The 18,199-nt window shown below is 44.9% G+C and overlaps 1 protein-coding gene across 1 annotated transcript in view; it reads left to right on the top strand.

Annotated features, from left to right (window-relative positions):
* The window catches only part of KIF4A (kinesin family member 4A), a 69,469-nt gene that overhangs the window by 14,438 nt on the left and 36,832 nt on the right, over positions 1–18,199 (top strand). The window contains exons 4-9 of the mRNA XM_039841729.1: positions 1,407–1,523; positions 2,142–2,317; positions 6,153–6,214; positions 12,735–12,867; positions 14,515–14,573; positions 14,688–14,793. Of these exons, the coding sequence (XP_039697663.1) occupies positions 1,407–1,523; positions 2,142–2,317; positions 6,153–6,214; positions 12,735–12,867; positions 14,515–14,573; positions 14,688–14,793 (653 nt within the window). The remainder of the gene's footprint in view (positions 1–1,406; positions 1,524–2,141; positions 2,318–6,152; positions 6,215–12,734; positions 12,868–14,514; positions 14,574–14,687; positions 14,794–18,199) is intronic.

The following is an 18,199-nucleotide window of genomic DNA, read 5'->3' as shown; positions in this document are numbered from 1 at the left end:
GTATTTGCAATTATTTGTTTGTGTGTCTCTCCCTCCCCGTAGACTATGAACGCCTTGAGCGTAGGGGTTGTCGCTTATTCATCTTCGTGTCTCTAGTACCTAGCAGACGGCCCGGAGCACGGTGCACATTCACTAGGCGTTCAGTGAAAACACTCACATGAGTGGAGCGAGAAAAAGGGAGAGTCCCGGATGTCTCGGCTTCACTGTTTGTTGGGGAACTGGTCGGATGGTGACAGAGTGAAAAGGAACAGTGATGGAAGTCACACAGATTCACACTGCAACATGGATTCTGTTTCGTTCGGGGTTTTCATGCAGCGTCACCCAGGCACAGGCCAATGTAGGTTATTCAGCAGGCAGCTGAAGTATAGCTTTGGGCAGCAGGAAAGAGGTCCGGGTAGAGATGCAGATGTAGGGACTCGTTGCTGTGCACGTTTATTGGACTTCTAGGCAGCGACGACTAGATGTAGTAACAAAAGAGCGTGAGACAGTCCCACGAGAATACCAATGACACTTAACGATTGGACATCGGAAAGACTCATTAAGTAGACTGGGAACGGTTGACAATGGGGACACAATAGTCTCATGGCTCTAGAGGGGAGACTTGCGCATTCAAGAGTTCTTTCTATACATTTTCTATCAACCCCCTCCTTTCAACCTCCAGTCTCCCCTCTTTCCGAGGTACCTGGCGCCTCGAAGTGAGCAGGTTAGCTCATTTCCATAGAACATAGGGGCCAAGACCATGGACTTCGGGGCCGGACTGCCTACGTTTGAATCCTGACTCTGCCACTTATTATTAGCCGTGTGACCTTAGACGAGTTACCTAACCTCTTTGTGCCTCAACTCTCATATCTGTCGCCACAGGGATAATCACACTTTATACATACTTTATAGGACTGTCGTGAGGATGAAATGAGTTAATACGTATGAAGGACCCAAAACAGCGTCTGGCTCATAGTAAATACTATGTAAGCTGAGCGTTTCTTATCTCTGGCATCATCGTTATTGTCCCTCTGCAAGACTTTAGTAACGATAAGCAGATGCTAAACAATAGCCGTTCATCTAATTTTGCAGCATTAATTAAAGGATTGAGCACGATGATGGATATAAAAAGTAAATAGCTACGCCAACGGTCGTTGACATAGCGATAGTCATCTGTCCACTTTGTTTCCATGGGAGACGGTAAAAAGAACCAACAGAGCCAGTCGTACACATCCAGCGTTTGGACCTTTGTCCTTTGAACTTTGCTTCAAGAGGCACCCTCAGAGAAGGGAACAGGATTAAGAAGTGTCCTTAAGATTGATGTGTAACTATTTCTATGGGCTCTTTCTTGGACCTTTCCCGGGATAAACGTACGTAACATGTTAGGTGCTTTACCAAGCAATTTAAATTTTGTTTCCCACTGTTAGGTATTAATATTAACCGAGGCCTCCTGTGCTTGGGAAATGTAATCAGTGCTCTTGGAGATGACAAAAAGGGTGGCTTTGTGCCCTACAGAGATTCCAAGTTGACTCGACTGCTTCAAGGTAAGCCTCTAAAAACAAGAGGGAGGGACTCACAATGATAGTGCCGAGAAAGCAGTAATGGAACAGGTAAAAAGTCAGATTTTTGGACTATCGCATACAGAGCTGTCTACTTGATAAATAGGAGAGAGACCTGTTGGCATGCAAGCTTGTAAGATAATGGAAAGATGTCTTCATATATGGCTTCGAGAGCCAAGGAATCTGGAGAATGCCAGCTGTACTTAGAACTTTGTACCTGAAAATGAACTTGGTTACTTTGCCTTTGTTAGTGCTGATAAGCAGAATTCCCTGAAGAGTTCAAATCTACCTGGAGGGGGCGTCCTAGGGATGCTTAATCCTGGCGGTGTCTCCTAATTTACTTGGCTCCAGTCGTTTTAAGCTGATTAACTGCTGCAATCAGTCTCTCTCGAGAATAAAGACACACGCTTGCAATAGGATTCTACACTATTATTTTATACATCAAAAATGTGTATGTTTTTGTATCGTCACAAGTGGGAAATTTGTAGCTACTCGAGAATTCTTTTTTCATACAGCTCTGAGTTTGAAGTCGCCAGGCCGCATAGGCAGCTCTGCCGGCATCCTACTCATTTGATTTCATTTCCTTCCATTGTTCTTTTTCAGATTCTCTAGGAGGCAATAGCCATACCCTTATGATAGCCTGCGTGAGCCCTGCTGACTCCAATCTAGAGGAAACATTGAATACCCTTCGCTATGCTGACAGAGCAAGAAAAATCAAGAACAAACCTATCGTTAACATCGATCCCCAGACAGCCGAACTTAACCACCTGAAGCAGCAGGTATAAGGGGCTCGAACTCTGACGAGAAACGATACAGGGACGTGCGCGAAATGGTAGGGCTTCTCCTCCCAGCCGCTCCCCTTCCGGAAGTTTGGACATCTTGGTTAAGCATTATGTTAGTTTGGGGACATCTTAAAATAACTCCTGTTCACATGTTTGTTGATATATTTAAGACAGGGGATATCACTGGTAAAGAAGTAGTGAGCAGCGAGAGGCAAGGCGGGAAATCAGATCCTTAAAGTCCTCATATGGCTTGTTGAAGATTTTGGAATTCAACCCAAAAATACGGGGAGCCATGGAAAGATTTTAAGTAAGAGGGTGGCATGGTGAGAAGCGTGTTTTAGAGACATCACTCCAGCAAGAATAAGGAAAGTGGATTAGCAGGGGGCATGACTCGAAATAGGAAAATAAACGAGGCTGTTATAATAACCCAGGTGAAGACTGTGGCCTGAACGAAAGACAGTAGCAATAGAGATGGAGAGAAGGGGACAGATTAGAAAAAACACCACCACCGAGGAGGCAGGACATGTGGGGACTTGGTGACAGTTTCTATGTGGAAGGGCGGGCGAGGAGAGTCAGGGTCGGTTCCTGGCTTCTTACTTGGACAACCAAATAAACAGCAGTGACAGTCGTTGGGTCAGAGGATGCAGGAGGACAGACCAGGTCAGGTGGCAAAATGGAAACGATAAGACTCGGTCTGGGGCATTTTGAATGCCCGCGAGACATCTAAGTTGAGCTGCTAAGTAAAGGGACAGCCCGCTGTCAGCGAATGCTAGACGAGGAGGCGGAAGATGGTGGGCGTTTCTTTCAAGGAGGCAAGATGAACAGACAAGAGGTAGGTAGTCAAGGGTCAGGGGACGATATAAGTCTGTGTTTAAAATATGGGAGCGAATTAAACAAGTGAAGGACCCAGTTGGGAAAGGCTGAAACGGAGAACAGGAGCCCGTTGCCGAGGGGCCATCTAAGTGCTTGAGGGATTCGTTTTAAACAGTAGAGGGGGCCACCTGCCACCAAGGCTAGAAGAACAGAGGTTAGGATAGGAAGAATACGGTGACACGAATTTAGAAGGAGCAGAAGGGAAATCGAGGGCATTTCACCCTGAGGACCTTTATCCTCCCAGTTGAGTAGGGGGCCAGGTCATCTTCTCAGACGAGCAAGCAAATCAGTGACATTGGGGAGACCACAGAAGACTTGAAATCGCACAGAGGGAAGAGGCAGCCAGGTGGGAGCGTGACTTCTTGGCAGCATCCGTATAACTGGCCGTGCGACGGCTTGGCAGGTGTTTGGGTCTATCCAGGCTGGGGATGCAAACTCCCAAGGTCTAGCGCTCCCGCCACTGGGAATCTGGTGTTTCCCGCCTGTCCAGCGCTCACCCCTCGTCTGGCCATCCTCAGTCACAGTAACTACTATTTAGTTCATCTCTTTCTTCCCTCCCCCTTATAGGGCTCACTATAGAAAATACAAGCAATTTACCTGTTCACAGTATCTTCTCAATTACAACATGCCATACTCAGTTCTGGCCCTCTGTTTCCTTCCATGTGGATTCCTCTTGCCCAAAATGCTCTTTTCCCTAGTCATTTATTCGTTCATTCGTTCCAACAATAGATATTTATCCAGCGCAATTATGTGTCGGGTATGATGCTGGGATACAGTGCCGAGCAAAGCAGACACGATTTCCGCCTTTGCGGAACGTATCGCCTAGTGGAAGAGACAAAACTCAACACACCATCCCAGCAACACGTCCTTGCAAGCTGGGATCGTGAGCTGGGGAAGCGGGGCATGGCATCTCCTGTTGTCTGTGTAATCCGAGAAGGCTTCCTGACGTAGCAGCCTCTGAGCTGAGAGCTGACGGGCTGAGTAGGAACTATCTACGCCGAGAAGGAAGAGGATTCCAGGGAGAAGCAGCAGCATGTGTAGCCAAGTATAGTGCTTAGGCATTGACGCCGCAGCCAGGCTGCCGGGTCCAGATCCTGGCCCTGTAACTCACCAGCTGCGTGCCTTGGGCGAGATGTCTGTCCCTCACTTTCCCTATCTATGAAAAGGAAATAATGATAGTCTCTGCCTCCTAGGAGTTTTGCGAGAGTTAAGCGAGCTAATGATACATGCAAAGCGCTTAGAGCAGCACCAGGCGCGCGTTACAGCGAGTCTACCAAGGTCCTGAGTTAGGAAGGACTGTGGTGTCCTTGAAGAACTCAAAGCCACCGGTGTGGCTAGGGCGGAGACGGTGAGGGCAGAGGATTCCAGCCTGAGACTAGAGGAGAAGCAGAGGCCTGAGCGGGCCTCGTGGACCACGGTAAAAGTGCTTTTTAGCACGGGGGTAACTGGTAATTTCCATGTTTAAAACACGGTCTGGCTGCTGTGTGCAAACGGGGTATAGTTGCTGCAGCGATCCAAGTGAGGGACGACGGTGGCTTAGACTTACGGTGGTGGTGGCGGTGACGGTAAAAAGAAGCAACCAGTGCATTAGATCCGGGGATGAGGGCGTGACACGCAGATTTCTGGCGCTTTCACTGACCTGGATTTTACTGGAGAAAGGTCAGATCTGGGGAGGGCGGACGGCTACCTGGAAATATTACGTAGATAGTTTCATGTAAAAGTTTAAATTCAGAAAGATCTGTGTGTGGGATAAATTTGGGGAGTCACCAGTTCGTAGATGGCAATTGAAACCAGAGGCAGAGATGAGACCTTAAGGAGTGAGGGGGACGTGGGAAGAGTGAGACCGAGCTTTGAGGACCTTTATCATTTAAAGGACAATCGGAACAAAGGTGAACCAAGAAAGACACTTAAAAGATCAGCTAGAAGGATGGAAGGAAAAGCAGGAAAGTGTGGTGTCTGCTAAGCCAAATACGACCACACAGTCACGTAAAATGAAGACTGAAAAATGCCCCTGGACGTAGTGACAGGCAGATCACCGGCAATCTCAGCAAGACTTATTTCAGTGGAATGCTGTGGGCAGAAATCAGTGTTGAGGTCGAGGAGCAAGCGAGAGAGGTAAGCGAAGGGAAAGGAGGCAGCACGTGTAGGCTGCTCTCTCAAACTCCGAAGGAGAGAAACAGGCCAAAAGAGGCAGGAAGTCATACTGGGAAGGGCGCTTTTGTTTTAAGATGGGAGAGACTTGAATATGTTTTCATCTTAATGGGAGGGATCCTATAGAAAGGGAGAAGTCGAAGACATAGAAGAGAGAAGGGGTAACAAATACAGTAAGATTCATTGGGAGGCAGGAAGACTTGGGATCCAAAGCACAAGTGAGGACACGGGTTGCGGGAGGCATGACAGCCCCTCTTTTGTCATGGGGGGAACGGGAGAGGACAATTGCGCATGCGCTCTGCGTTAAGATCATCCCGATGAAGCCTCCTTCGGGCCATTTCGGAATTTCATTAATGTGCTGCTTCTCTGAACCCTAAAGCACTTACCTATACTCGATGACTTAGCATCTTCTGTCTTGTATTATTTCCTACTATTTCAGGCCTTAGACTTGTCTGCGTCAACTAGATGGATTGTAAACCTGAAAATAAGCCGCAAGAGTTTATTCTCACAGTCTCCCTACATTGCCTAGCCCAGGGCTGAGTTTGATTCTTTTTAAAAAATAGATGCTCAATAAAAACTCATTAAGATGCTTAGGCGAAAGGGACAATTCATCTTCTAAGTCCTAGTTATTCGTGTAATGCCGATCATCCTCTTATGTTTGAATCGTTAACCATGATGCTTTCTGTAATACCTAAGATATGCCTTAAATTTCATAGGTATTGAGTGAAATTACTGCCAGTTGTAGTAATTTCACTGATAAAGGGATAAGTAGATTTTGATTAATGACTTTTTTTTTTGCATTTCCCAGGTACAACAGCTACAGGTCCTGTTGCTACAAGCCCATGGAGGTACCTTGCCCGGATCTATAAAGTAAGGCCTAGATCGATTTTAAGTGTATATTCCAATAGAGGCTATTTCTCCTGATGGTTGTTTGCCCCTGATCTGCTAGAGCTTCTGGTGGTGCTCGGTGTCAAGCGTAGGCATCTCACCAAACTCGCTGGCTATGTAGGACTTGGCTAGTTAGCTTCGAAGCAGCCGATGTAATACGAAGAACATGAGTTCTGCCCTCAGAAGCTTATTAATTAGAATTTTGCTATGAGGAAGAGCTGTCTCTTCTTCCCCATTTATTTATTTGATGTTTTGTTTTTATCCCTATAGACTCATGGATATTTATTTTATTCTATGGGTTAACATCCAGTGCTATCATTGTTTGTTTTATTGCGCAAATCGTTCCTGCTTTGTCCACTAGGAGCCCCTTTCCGGGTGGCTCTTGTGTTCCTTGACACACCCTCAACTTTTTGAGCATTTCCACAAGATGTTCCACACCCATCTTGTGTTTTCTCCACCCCAGTTCTGGAGTCAACCATATTTCTAAGGAGCCTGCGTTGTGTTTTTATTTATTTATATATTGGTACTGGGCTGTCACTGCCTCTGGGTCCTCTCAGTGAGCAGCGCTAGGAAGTATCTGAATGTATAGTAACCCACACATACACTCATACCTATGTTTCTATATCTGTGTACATATTAAAAACCATAATTTTATACCGATACCTCTGATTCCAGTCCAACACTACAGCATTCATTTTAGCCTTCCTCTCCTTATTTTTAACTTCTTTCTCTAACAGAAATTTGCAATCTATTTACTTTCTTTTTCAGTTCCAGTATACACACAGTTTCAGAATTGCTGGCCCATACTCTTATGAGAAACACTTTCATGAACTACATTACAGCATTTCGTACATTTCTTTTTGTCTTTAGGTTCACAGTATCCAGGCAAGATACTATTTCCCGCAGTCATTGTATTCCATTTTGGGTTTCCCCTACATCTTCCCTGGTTTTAGTTGTTTGTTTCTATTTTGGGTACGTGATGGGTATGTGAAATATTATGATGGTATAAGAGTCAGTTATACAAAAAGATATCCTCGGAGCAGAGGAACATAAATCAGAACCACAATGAAATATCACCGAACACCCCTTAGAATGACCAGTATATTAAAAAAAAAAAAAACAGGATAACAAATGTTGGCAAGGATGTGAGGAGGATGTGGAGAAATTAAAATCCTTGTGCACTGGTGGAGGGATTGTACAATGCTATAACTGTTATGGAAAACAGTATGGAGTGTCCTCAAAAAATTAAAAATAGAAATGCCATATTATGCAGCTTTCCCTCTTCTGGGTATACATCTGAAAGAATTGAAAGTAGGGTCTTGAAGATATTTACATACTCATGTTCATAGCGGCACTATTCACAGCGGCCACACAAATGTCCATCAGTAGACAAATGGATAAACAAAATGTATATTCACACAATGGAATATTATTCAGCCTTGAAAAGGAGGGAGATCCTATCACATATTACAACATGGATGGACCTCGAGGACATTCTGCTAAGTGAAATAGGCCAGTCGCAAAAAGAGAAACGCTGTATGATTCCACTTATGTGAGGTATCTAAAGTAGTTGAATTCATAGAAACAGACCGTAGAATGCTGGTTACCAGGGGCTGGGGGAAGGGATGCAAGGGGAGTTGTTGTTTAATGGCTATAGAATTTCAGTTTTACGATTTGAAAAAGTTCTGCAGATCTGTTTCATAAAACATCATAAATGTACTTGTTATATGTTTTTTACCACTGTGTTTTTTAAAGGAAAAAATATACATACACAGAGAAGTATCATTCACCCCTGCTGCCCTTCTTCCATCACTACCCTCCCGCCCCCGCATCTAGCCCATCTCTCCGGTTTCCGGTTCAGCCTTCCTGTGTCGGTTTTGTACGAATGAGCAGATAGCTGTGTATCCGTAGCTCCTCCTTTCTCCTGTGAATGGTCATATACCGCAGATACTGTTTGTGGCTTCGCTTTTTTCCGTATTTCCTGGAAATCGTTGTGCATCCCTTTCTAGAGGTCTTCCTCGTTTGTTACGGCTGCCCCTTGTGCCATGCGTATGAATTCGACCTCTCTCCTGCGGAGTTCAGGCCGTTTGCAACACGCTGCAGCGAGCGACCTTGCGTGTCCTATTTGCGTGTTGTTACTGATCTCTCTTCAGGGTAGATTTCTAGAAAAGGGACCACTGGGCCAAAAGGTAAGTGCACGTGTGGTTTTGTGAGATGTCGCCGCACCCCCTCCAAGAGGCCCGCCCCATCTGCATTCCCGGTGGCAGCGTAAGGGAGAGCTGTCCCCACAGCCTCCCAATGGAACGCGTTGTACTGTCTCAATTTTTGCCGGTCTGATAGGTGAGCAATACTATTTCAGGGTTGTTTGCATTTGTATTTTTTTAATTATGAGTGGATTTGAGCATTTTTTCACGTTCCGGAGCCATTTTCATCTCTTTTGCTGGTGAATTGTCTATTCATGTGTCCTGTTTTTCTATCAGGTTTTTGAACCTCTGGCCCTGTTAAAAAAAATTGTGGGAAAATATAGAAAACATAAAATTTACCATTTTAACCATTTTAAAATATACAGTTCCACGGCTTTAAGTACATTCACAGTGTCGTGCGGCCATCACCGCTGTTCATCCCCAAAACCGTTTTCGTCTCGCAAAACTGAAACTCTGTACCCACTTATCAGTAACTGCCCGTTTCCCCCTCGCCCCAGCCCCTGGCATCCACCATTCTACTTTCATTTGATTACTCTAAGCACCTCATAAGGAGGAATCACGCACTATTTCTCCTTTGGTGACTGTCTTGTTTCACTTAGCACAACGTCTTCGAGTTTCATGTCGTAGCATGTGTCAGAATTTCCTTCCTTTTAAAGGCTCGATAATATTACATTGTATCTATCCATCCATCCATCCATCCATCCATCCATCCATCCATCCATCCATCCACATCACATGTCGTGTATCTATTCATTTGTCAGTACACACTTAGGTCGCTTCCACCTTTTGGCAATTGTGAATAATGCTGCGATGAACACGGGTGTGCAGCCATCTCTTTAAGACCGTGCCTTCATTTCCTCTGGATATGTACCCCGAAGTGGAATAGCTGGATCGTAAAGCAATTCTATTTACGAATTTTAAATTAAGCCGCCACGCTGTTTGCCAAAGCGGCCGCACCATTTTGCATTCATTCCCAACAGCAGTGCACAAGGGTTCCCGTTTCTCCACATCCTCGCCAGCACTTACTTTCTGGTTTTGTTTTCTTTTAATAATAGCCACCCTAATTTGGGCCCTTATTTTTAACAGTTCTTTATATATTAGTGATACAGTCGTTTGTCTGTGGTGTTACAAATATTTTCTCCTAGTCTGTTCTCTTTTACTGTATTTACGATGTTTCTTTGTCATGCCAAAAATTTTATTCTTTATGTACTAGAAAGATTACCCATCATCTCTTTATTGCCTCGACTTTTGAGCAAATTTATTGAGATACCATTTACATACCTTAAAATTCACTCATTTTAAGTGTGCAATTCAGTGTTTTTTAGTAAATTTACAGGATTGTACAACTGTCACCACAATCCGATTTTAGAACCTTTTCGTCACCCCAGAAAGATCCCTCGCACCCATTTTCCTATTCCCACTCCCAGCCCCAGGCAACCACTAATCTGCTCTCTGTCTCTCCAGATACACCCACAGGGGACGAATCATGTACGTGGAATCACATAGTACGTGACCTCTGCGTCTGGCCTCTTTCACCTATAATGTTTTTGTAATTCATCCATGTCGTAGCATGTGTCGGTGCTCTGTTCCTTTTTATTGCTGAATCGTGTTTCATTGTCTGGCTAGACCACGTTTGTCTACCCATTCACCAGCTGACGGATTTGGGGGTTGTTTCAACTTTTTGGCTCTTATGTATCATGCTGCTGTGAATACTCACCTGCAAGTTTTCGCATGGACGTATGTTTTTTTATTGGGTAGACACCTAGAATTGGAATGGCTCGTTGCATGTTTAATTTTTTAAGAAACCGCCCAAGTGTTTTCCAAAGTGGCGACACTATTTACATTCCCCTCATGCTCTGGACTTTGATTCCTGGGCGGAAAGCCTTTCCCTACACCGAGGCTGCAGAGGAATTTGCCCATGTTTTCTTCCAGTCCTTACATTTTGTTTTTTACATTTTATTTTTCATTTGGAGTTTATTCTCATGTATGGCGTGAGTCTATTTTCTTTATTTGCAGTAACTCTTATTTGCAATAACTCTTAATCATTTTTTTATTATAAAAGTGATACAATGCTTCTTGTAAGACATTTAGAAAAGCATTTTAAAAAATCTTAGAATCGCCATAATTTCGTCACCCAAAGACGATCACCCTTCTCTTTGTAAATATTCCGCTTTGGGTTACTTAATCTTGGTGTCCTGATAATATTTTAAGAATGCTGGATAAAGAAATCGAGGGAAAAGGTCTCTTAAAGACCTATTCTAGAATACCCAGTTAGAAGCAATTGGCCAGCTTCTTTTCCTTTCAATTTAGCACAGACCTGTTTCGTGAAAGACGAGACTAATGAAAACCGTTCCATACTTGCAGCTACCTAGAATGTTCCATAGGATATAGTTTCAGCTGCACCAGTAATGGATTCGAAGAAAGAGTTGATGAATCGAACAATTGAACTCAATTGGTCAACGTTTTACAGAGAAATAAAGATGCTACATTTTTTCCCTCACAAATGTATATTTATTTTTTAGAGACATTTCATGAGGCTTTTTACAAAATGTACAGTTTATGTACATGATTTTCTTTTCTTTTTTTTTTTTTTTTGTCAGATTGGGATATATTCTTTTCTTTCCGAATGCATATCATTAAAGCTTTTGTGTGATGCTCTGAAGCGTTTGTCAGTTTGCACCTGCTCAGCTCACTCGCTTCCGAGCATTGGCAATTACATAGCATGGGAAAGAGCGAACATTGATTTGCCATTGTATTTTTTCCCATTTGGGGGGAAACCTTGGAAATTTTAGCGGGGGGGAAACTATTGAGTTCAAAGTATGACTTTGGGGGTGAAGGGATGGGCAAAAAAGGGTGAAGGGTATTAAGTACAAACTTCCACTTATAAAATAAATAAGTCACAGGGATGTAATGTACAGTACAGGGAATACAGCCAGTAATATCACAAACTTGTGTGGTGGCACATGGTTACTAGACTTATCGTGGCGATCGCTTTGTAAGCTATATAAACATCGAATCACTACGTTATACACCTGAAACTGATATAATATTGTATGTCAACTATACTTGAATTTGAAAAAGCATCATTACTTTGGAGCTTGTCAACTTTCATGAACGATGCATGCAAGTTTTCAGTTTAATAACAGTAAGGAAACAAGGAAATATCAGCACTCTAACACGAAATTTACTGGTAGTTTATTTTTGTGATCCACATTTTAATTGAACATTCCTTCGCGAGAGTCTTCGTAAATTCTCAGCAGTGCAACATGAGACCTTCTGGGGTGCCTCACTATGAACTTTCTGATAAAGAGCGTGCTAAGATCTTCCGTGAGAATTCATGGGGGTTTGAAGCCGGGTGAGAGGACATCTGCCCCTGAAATTCCTTTCCATCCTTCATGGAGACTGAGAACAGCTGTTTCCTATCTTTTTTCTCTTTACTATTGCCTTGACAACTATTCATTTTCCCTCCGTCTCCTTCAGACCAAATCTTCATATTTCTTTTGATCTTTTTTTTTTCACCAGTCCTATTTTGAGGTCTTTTGGACAATTGATCCCAGCGGATTACAAAAACAACAACACAGGACCAAAACCGTACTTCTGATTGGTCCGCTTTATTAGTCTGGGACTGATATCAAGTCATCTGCATAAATTCCAAAGGTTCTTATCTACATGTATCCTTCAAGCTATTCCTGTCCCTTCCGCTCGTATTTGAAATCGACAGCATCGTTGCCACCGCCCACTCTAAGCAATTTAAAATTGATGGACAGATGGACAGGAGGCTCTGGGTCATCAGTTCGAAGCGAGGCAAGCACTTAGAAGGGAGCCCTGATTTATAGAGAATTGTGAGATATGCTCTTAGTGGCCACTGGTCATCGTTTCAACTGTGTGACTTCTTTAAATTCTATTTCCCCAAACTTTACATTAACTAGGTCGACTTCTGTTGATGAGATTAAATTTAGACCCTGAGCAGTGTCGCCGCCACCCCCTCTGAACCTTTTCTCTCCCTACATCCGTAATCTTTAATCAGGGATCGAGAGTGGGAAGGGGAGGAAGGGAACACGTGCCTCAGCTGCAGTCAGCTGTCACTTCTTACCTACACGCCACAGACAGAAAGATCCTAAACTGAGGTCAGCCGTTCCTATGGCGACCATATGTGGCCCTGACGTACTTTTTCCAGACTTAGGGGGTGATTTTAAACCACGCCCCAAGAGGCCTATGGGATATATTTCTATCCACCTTTGCTAGAGGCGTTATCAATCAGGGAGTTTTTTTCTAATCCTTCCCTTTCTTCGTTTCAGCGTGGAACCGTCAGAGAATCTCCAGTCTTTGATGGAGAGGAATCGGGCCCTGCTGGAGGAGAATGAAAAACTCAGCGGTGGTCTGAGCGAAGCAGCCGGCCAGACGGCCCAGATGCTGGAGAGGATCATTCTGGTGAGGCGCCAGGATGTTTAGTAGCTTCAGTGTCTGAAACACTTACCTTGCTTCTCGTTACAAGACACAGGTTATGTGGTGAGAAGTGGATGAGTATGACCACATGGCCCATGGAGCCCCTCGGAGGAAGACCTGTGGGCTCATATTTAAACATACAGAAACTTAAAGAATTGGACAGTGAACATGTATATACCCACCACAAAGAACCGACACCAGAGAGGAGAAAACCAGGTCCCCCTGTCACCTTAATTCCTGCCTGATCTTTACCCATAATACCAAGTAACTGTCCCTCTATCTCTCTTTGTTCTTCTCTGTCTCTTCCCCTAACACTGTCACATTTCATATCCCATCCTAAAAACTGCCGTGGTGACATTAGAGCTGAAATTGGAATCCTTTCACCTGTGGTTAATTTCCAAATAGTGGATCACTATGTAACCGATCACACCGGTTCTGGACCCTCCTGCCTGTGTGGTAGTAACATCCGGGTCAGCGCACGCCGGCTGTCGCTGACGTTTCTCTGCTAGTCTAAATCCAGCTCGGTCCGCGACAATAGAACTATTGCCAGAAGCGAAAATGAGCTTCCACCGAAACGTAATTGGACATCTGTAATTCCTCCGCGTTCATGCCTCGTTGTGCCCTCTCGTCGAGGAAGGGCAGGCGAAGCTGCTTAAAGACTCCTTTAAAGGGGGCGCGGTCCCACCCCCACTGTATTGCCCATGACTAGCTCAAGGGTGCAGATGGGGTCCACGGGATGTGTATTGCCGTTTTCTGCCACTGTGCTGCATTTCATGCCTGTGGAGTAACTCGAAGCTGTGTCTCAGGTGTATGAGAGCGTGACGGATGTAGCCAACAGTGCTTGCTATTCCAGCCACGTACCCACCTGACCTTTCTAAGGTCGTGACAATGGCCGCCCAGTCGGCTTCCTGTTTGATGTCCTACCAGAACTTCATAATAAGCACACGTTTTTTGGCCTCTGTAAACTGTCCTTCCCAAATCTATTGCAGCATCTAGCATGTTACAGATACTGAGCGAAATCAAATGGAAGCCATCAGTCACCCCTCTAAAACGTAGCTGCCTCCGCTCCTTCTTCTCTGCCATCGTTCTTGTGTCCACCACCCCTTTCTTTACTTTCTTTTGCTAAAACTAGCCCACCATATCAGATAGTGTAACTTGAAAACAACTCAGCGCATATTCAGTGTGGGGCCCTTTCATGTGTGAAATGCCCCGATGCTGGAGCCGGGCACCAGTATCGTGTAGGAGGCAGTTTAAAGTAAGTGGGTTTTTTTTTTTTGCAAACAGCAGGGGCTGGCATGCCGGGAAGTATTGCTTTTTCCCCCCCAGTCGCAATGTTCTGTATGGAACTGAGGCCTCACGCCCCACCCCACGGTCGAGCTTCACGGCAAGCCTGAGACCCAGCTGCTTGGGTGCTATTTTTAGTAGCTCATGTTGACTGAAGGGCTGATTTCCATGGCTGTTTAAAAAAAAAACATATTTCTCACTAAGTAACGAAAGCCCACTAAATCCTCTATTACAGCAAAGGAGGCAGCCTGTGTACCTAGGTTTTAATCCATGGAGACAGGAGGGAGGGCGTAATTAGGCGAGGCTGTCAGGCACTGCCACTGATTATCTCCTGGGTCTTTGTTGCAGACAGAACAAGCGAACGAAAAACTGAACGCCAAGCTCGAAGAGCTCAGGCAGCATGCGGCGTGAGTCTCCTTCCCCATGCCCGTCACCGACCCGTGCCGCCCCAGTCCCTGCCCGTAGGTCCTCCGGCCTTTGCGCCGTGATTAACCCTTGCGATCCTTCGCTTGAATTTTCAGCTGCAAAGTGGATCTTCGAAAGCTAGTGGAGACTTTGGAGGATGAGGAATTAAAAGAAAATGTAGAAATAATTCGTAACCTGCAGCAAGTGATTACCCAGATATCGGTAAGCCAAGTAGGGACCGTGGGGAATAGGCACATCGCTTTCATCGGTTTCTCCCGGTGCATAGAAACACGTCTCACTCTTTGCCTTTCGCCAAAACAAATGAATCGTGAGCTGAGAGCAGAGATCATGCATCTCAAAATTGGCAAAATCATCAAACACTCGTAGGTTACATAAGCAATGGCACATTAATATTTCAGCATTCTAATCAAATACCGGAAGCAGCAACATAGCAGTGCAAAACTTCCTGGGTGGCATGAGCCGTGGTCATTGATTCGCTGTCCTTTCAGTGGAGGCTAACTCGATAAGAGGCCCCGATTCTAAATAAGCTAGCTTCTGACGAATAGCTTAGAACAACCGCAACATACCGTAGCTCCCTTTTATAACCAGTAATAAATTCGTTCGAATGATCATTCTGCTCTAAGTTCCCCCTTTTTATTTATTTTTAGAACTATTATAGTAGGTGCGGGTGGGTTGTTTTGGGGAAAGGGGAGGGGGGTGGTGGTATTTGTCTTTTTGCCTCCAGAAGAAAAAAATCTTATAATTTCACCACCCAGAGAAGCTCTTCTTCTTTTTGGTGTTTCTTCTCCATCTTAGTCCTTAGGCATGTATGCTTTTTTCATTGAAATCATATTCTATTAAGGGGTCTTGGTTCATTAAGGGGTTACACCCTCTTGCTTATTATTCCGAGTCAATAATGTGTATGCAAATGCCTGCTGGCGATTCCCAGCTCTCGGTCAGAGGTTTTAATGTCACCAGAACAGCGAGTCTCCACCCCAGGTCTTGCCCAGTGTTTTTTTTTTTTTAGGGTTGTCAGAAGGACATTATAAAACCATCCATTATCGAGCATTTGACTCTAAAGAGTCAATGAACAAAATATTATATAGTATTATGGGGAGGGGGCAAGGGTCAGGATGGCCAGTTCCTGGAAATTAAATGAGTAAACTCCCAAAAGACTAGACAGCAATGCTTTAGTTTAAGTAGTACTGCACAAAACTATCGCAAGCAGTTCACACCGACAGTTCATTTATCCAACAAACAGGCCACAGGAATAGAGAGCCTGGGCTCCAGAGCCACACAGACCCTGGTTTGAAGCCAACTCTGCCACCCCCCTAGCCGTGTACCCTTGCTAGGCACTGGCTTTATATCAAAAGAAAAAATCTAAGTGACTCAGATAGAGATTACAGGCATCGCTCAGCCGATGCACTCAGGGAGCACCTGTCATACTCTGGTCCTGCTTCGACGCCGAGAGTTACCTGCACTTTGGCTCAGGTAGCAGTTTTCAGTGTTGATGGATGTGATACTTTTGGCTGGAGGCCGTTACGGTTTTCATGGCTCGAGCTGAAGAACAGCAGAGCAGTCCCATCCGGGTAGCTGTCCAGTTATTTTCAAGAGCTCCTCTCGCAAGCCTTGTAGTTAGTCAGTTGCTCATGGTTCACAGCTGGTGGGAGACCTCGGTGGAGAAGGAGGGGGAAGGGAAAGGAGGCCAGAAAAACTAGTAACCCCCTCTCACGCCTGCTCTGTTCCTCATACCTCAGCGACGTGAGCAAAGGGCGTTGGGAGCACAAAGGAAGGGGCGAGGAACTGCCTAGAGAATTTAGGGAGGCAGCGTGGAAAAACACGGGGCCTAAAACATGGATGAGTTTACCGCACAAAGAGGAAAGGACGGCCTAGAGCAGGGGTCCAGGTGAAAAAGGAAACCCGCCGCACCAAGTTCATAAAATAAGAGAAGGCAGACCCTCGGTGAGCATCTAGCAACGTGGCTGCTGCCAGGTGCACCGCACGGGAAGTTGCCGCTGGTGGCTGGCTCGGAGCAACTCTCTGGAATCGCTGTGTCCGCCACTAAAAATCACTTGGCACGTGCAGCGGGAGGGTGCGAAAGGTTGCCGCAAGCTGATAAAGCCCCTGGCTTCTATTCACTGTCACAGTTAGAACAGAGCCTTTTACCACGGCTCCTGCCGCACCCCTGAATCAGAGTTGTTCACATGCATTGTCGGGAGACCCTCCCAGCTATGCGTTTCTTTGGAAATATACAACAGCGTATCCCGTGGCTTTCATCAAGAAAGCCAAATGTTTCCAACGCAAGTGCTGTGCCCTTCATTCTAGATTAAAACTGTTTTTATTTTAAATGACAGGTGAACACCCCCTTTTTAGTTATGAAGGCAACCATTGTTCCCAGATCTTCCTCCTGGGGCTTTAAGCGCTAAACTGTACCATTTATTCCTTTAAAATGTAATTCAAGCAAACCTCCTTGTTGCATTTACCTGTGAGGAAATTCATGCTGTCCTTTCAGTTCCCACAAAGTCATTTCTCGAGCGATTCTGTCCCCTCCTCCAAGACCGGTTCCATAAAAAAGCATTTTGCACGCCCAGTCATGGTATTGCCTGCAGCCTCCAAGCAGATTCCATTTGTGAGGGTGTGGCTGGTTAATGTAGCTCAGCTTAGGACCCTAGCCTCATTTCCCCGCTCATCACCTTCGCAAGCCATGTGTTTTCACCTTACGAAAGGTTCCCAGTTGTGCCCTTGGAATGAGGGCGAAAGAGGCTGTTGGATTGAAAGAAATCTTATCGTTGTATATTTACATTAGGGTTAGGAAGGCAGAATCGTGCCATGTTTACGTACAACATGACACCAAAGCTTAAGCCATTAAGCCAAAAGGTAAATCCACAGTAACGACATGTCTCCTTTAAGTATTAACCTGGCTACTTTGATCCTGACCCTCAGGAAGGTACTAGAAAAAATCTCCAAAAGCCAGTGTTACAGGCCCCACCAATCTAGGATAGGGCTATAACTAGTCCTTTTTCTAAAACTTACAACACGAGAGAGAGGAAAGGGTAACTATTAACTTATCATGTAATGAAGTCTCTGGTTTTTTCTAAGAAGGGTTGACTATGCCCCGCCCTTAAGAATCGGCAGTGCCGTAAATCATGGTGAGAAAGGGTGTGGAACGCTGGGCTTCCTTTGAATTCTCTTTGACTCTCACTAGCTGAGAATTTCTGGGCGGAATAAGGGAAATCCTTTACATCCAGCACTTACTAAAGGCCTCTTCGCTCCTCACCTTAAAGGTACTGAGATTTAAGTTTCAACAAGTATCTAATGTTTCACTGGGCTGGTGCAGAGACTCCATGTGCTCACCCTAAATTCCTCCCTTGCTATCGAGCCAATAGCTCCTTCTATGACCTATGACCTCCTTGAAACATGTGACTTTCTGGAAATAATCCTTTCTTCCCAGGGCTTTGTAGAATCACTTAAACAGAAGTGGTAATCCATGTTTCAATGCCAAATCTAGCCTGAATTTCAGTGGGGAGCACAGAGCCTGCTCACATGACAGCCTATAAACAGATCGGCCTTAATAACTGGTTTGAGGTTTCCCTTCTAGTGCTCGTTCCAGTGCCCTTCTCTGGGAAGG

This window comes from Pteropus medius, unplaced genomic scaffold (assembly GCF_902729225.1).
Source record: "Pteropus medius unplaced genomic scaffold, Ma_sr-lr_union100, whole genome shotgun sequence".
In the NCBI taxonomy this organism is placed as follows: Eukaryota; Metazoa; Chordata; class Mammalia; order Chiroptera; family Pteropodidae; genus Pteropus; species Pteropus medius.
Note: the sequence above shows the minus strand (reverse complement) of the source record. Positions and strands in the feature narration are given on the sequence as shown.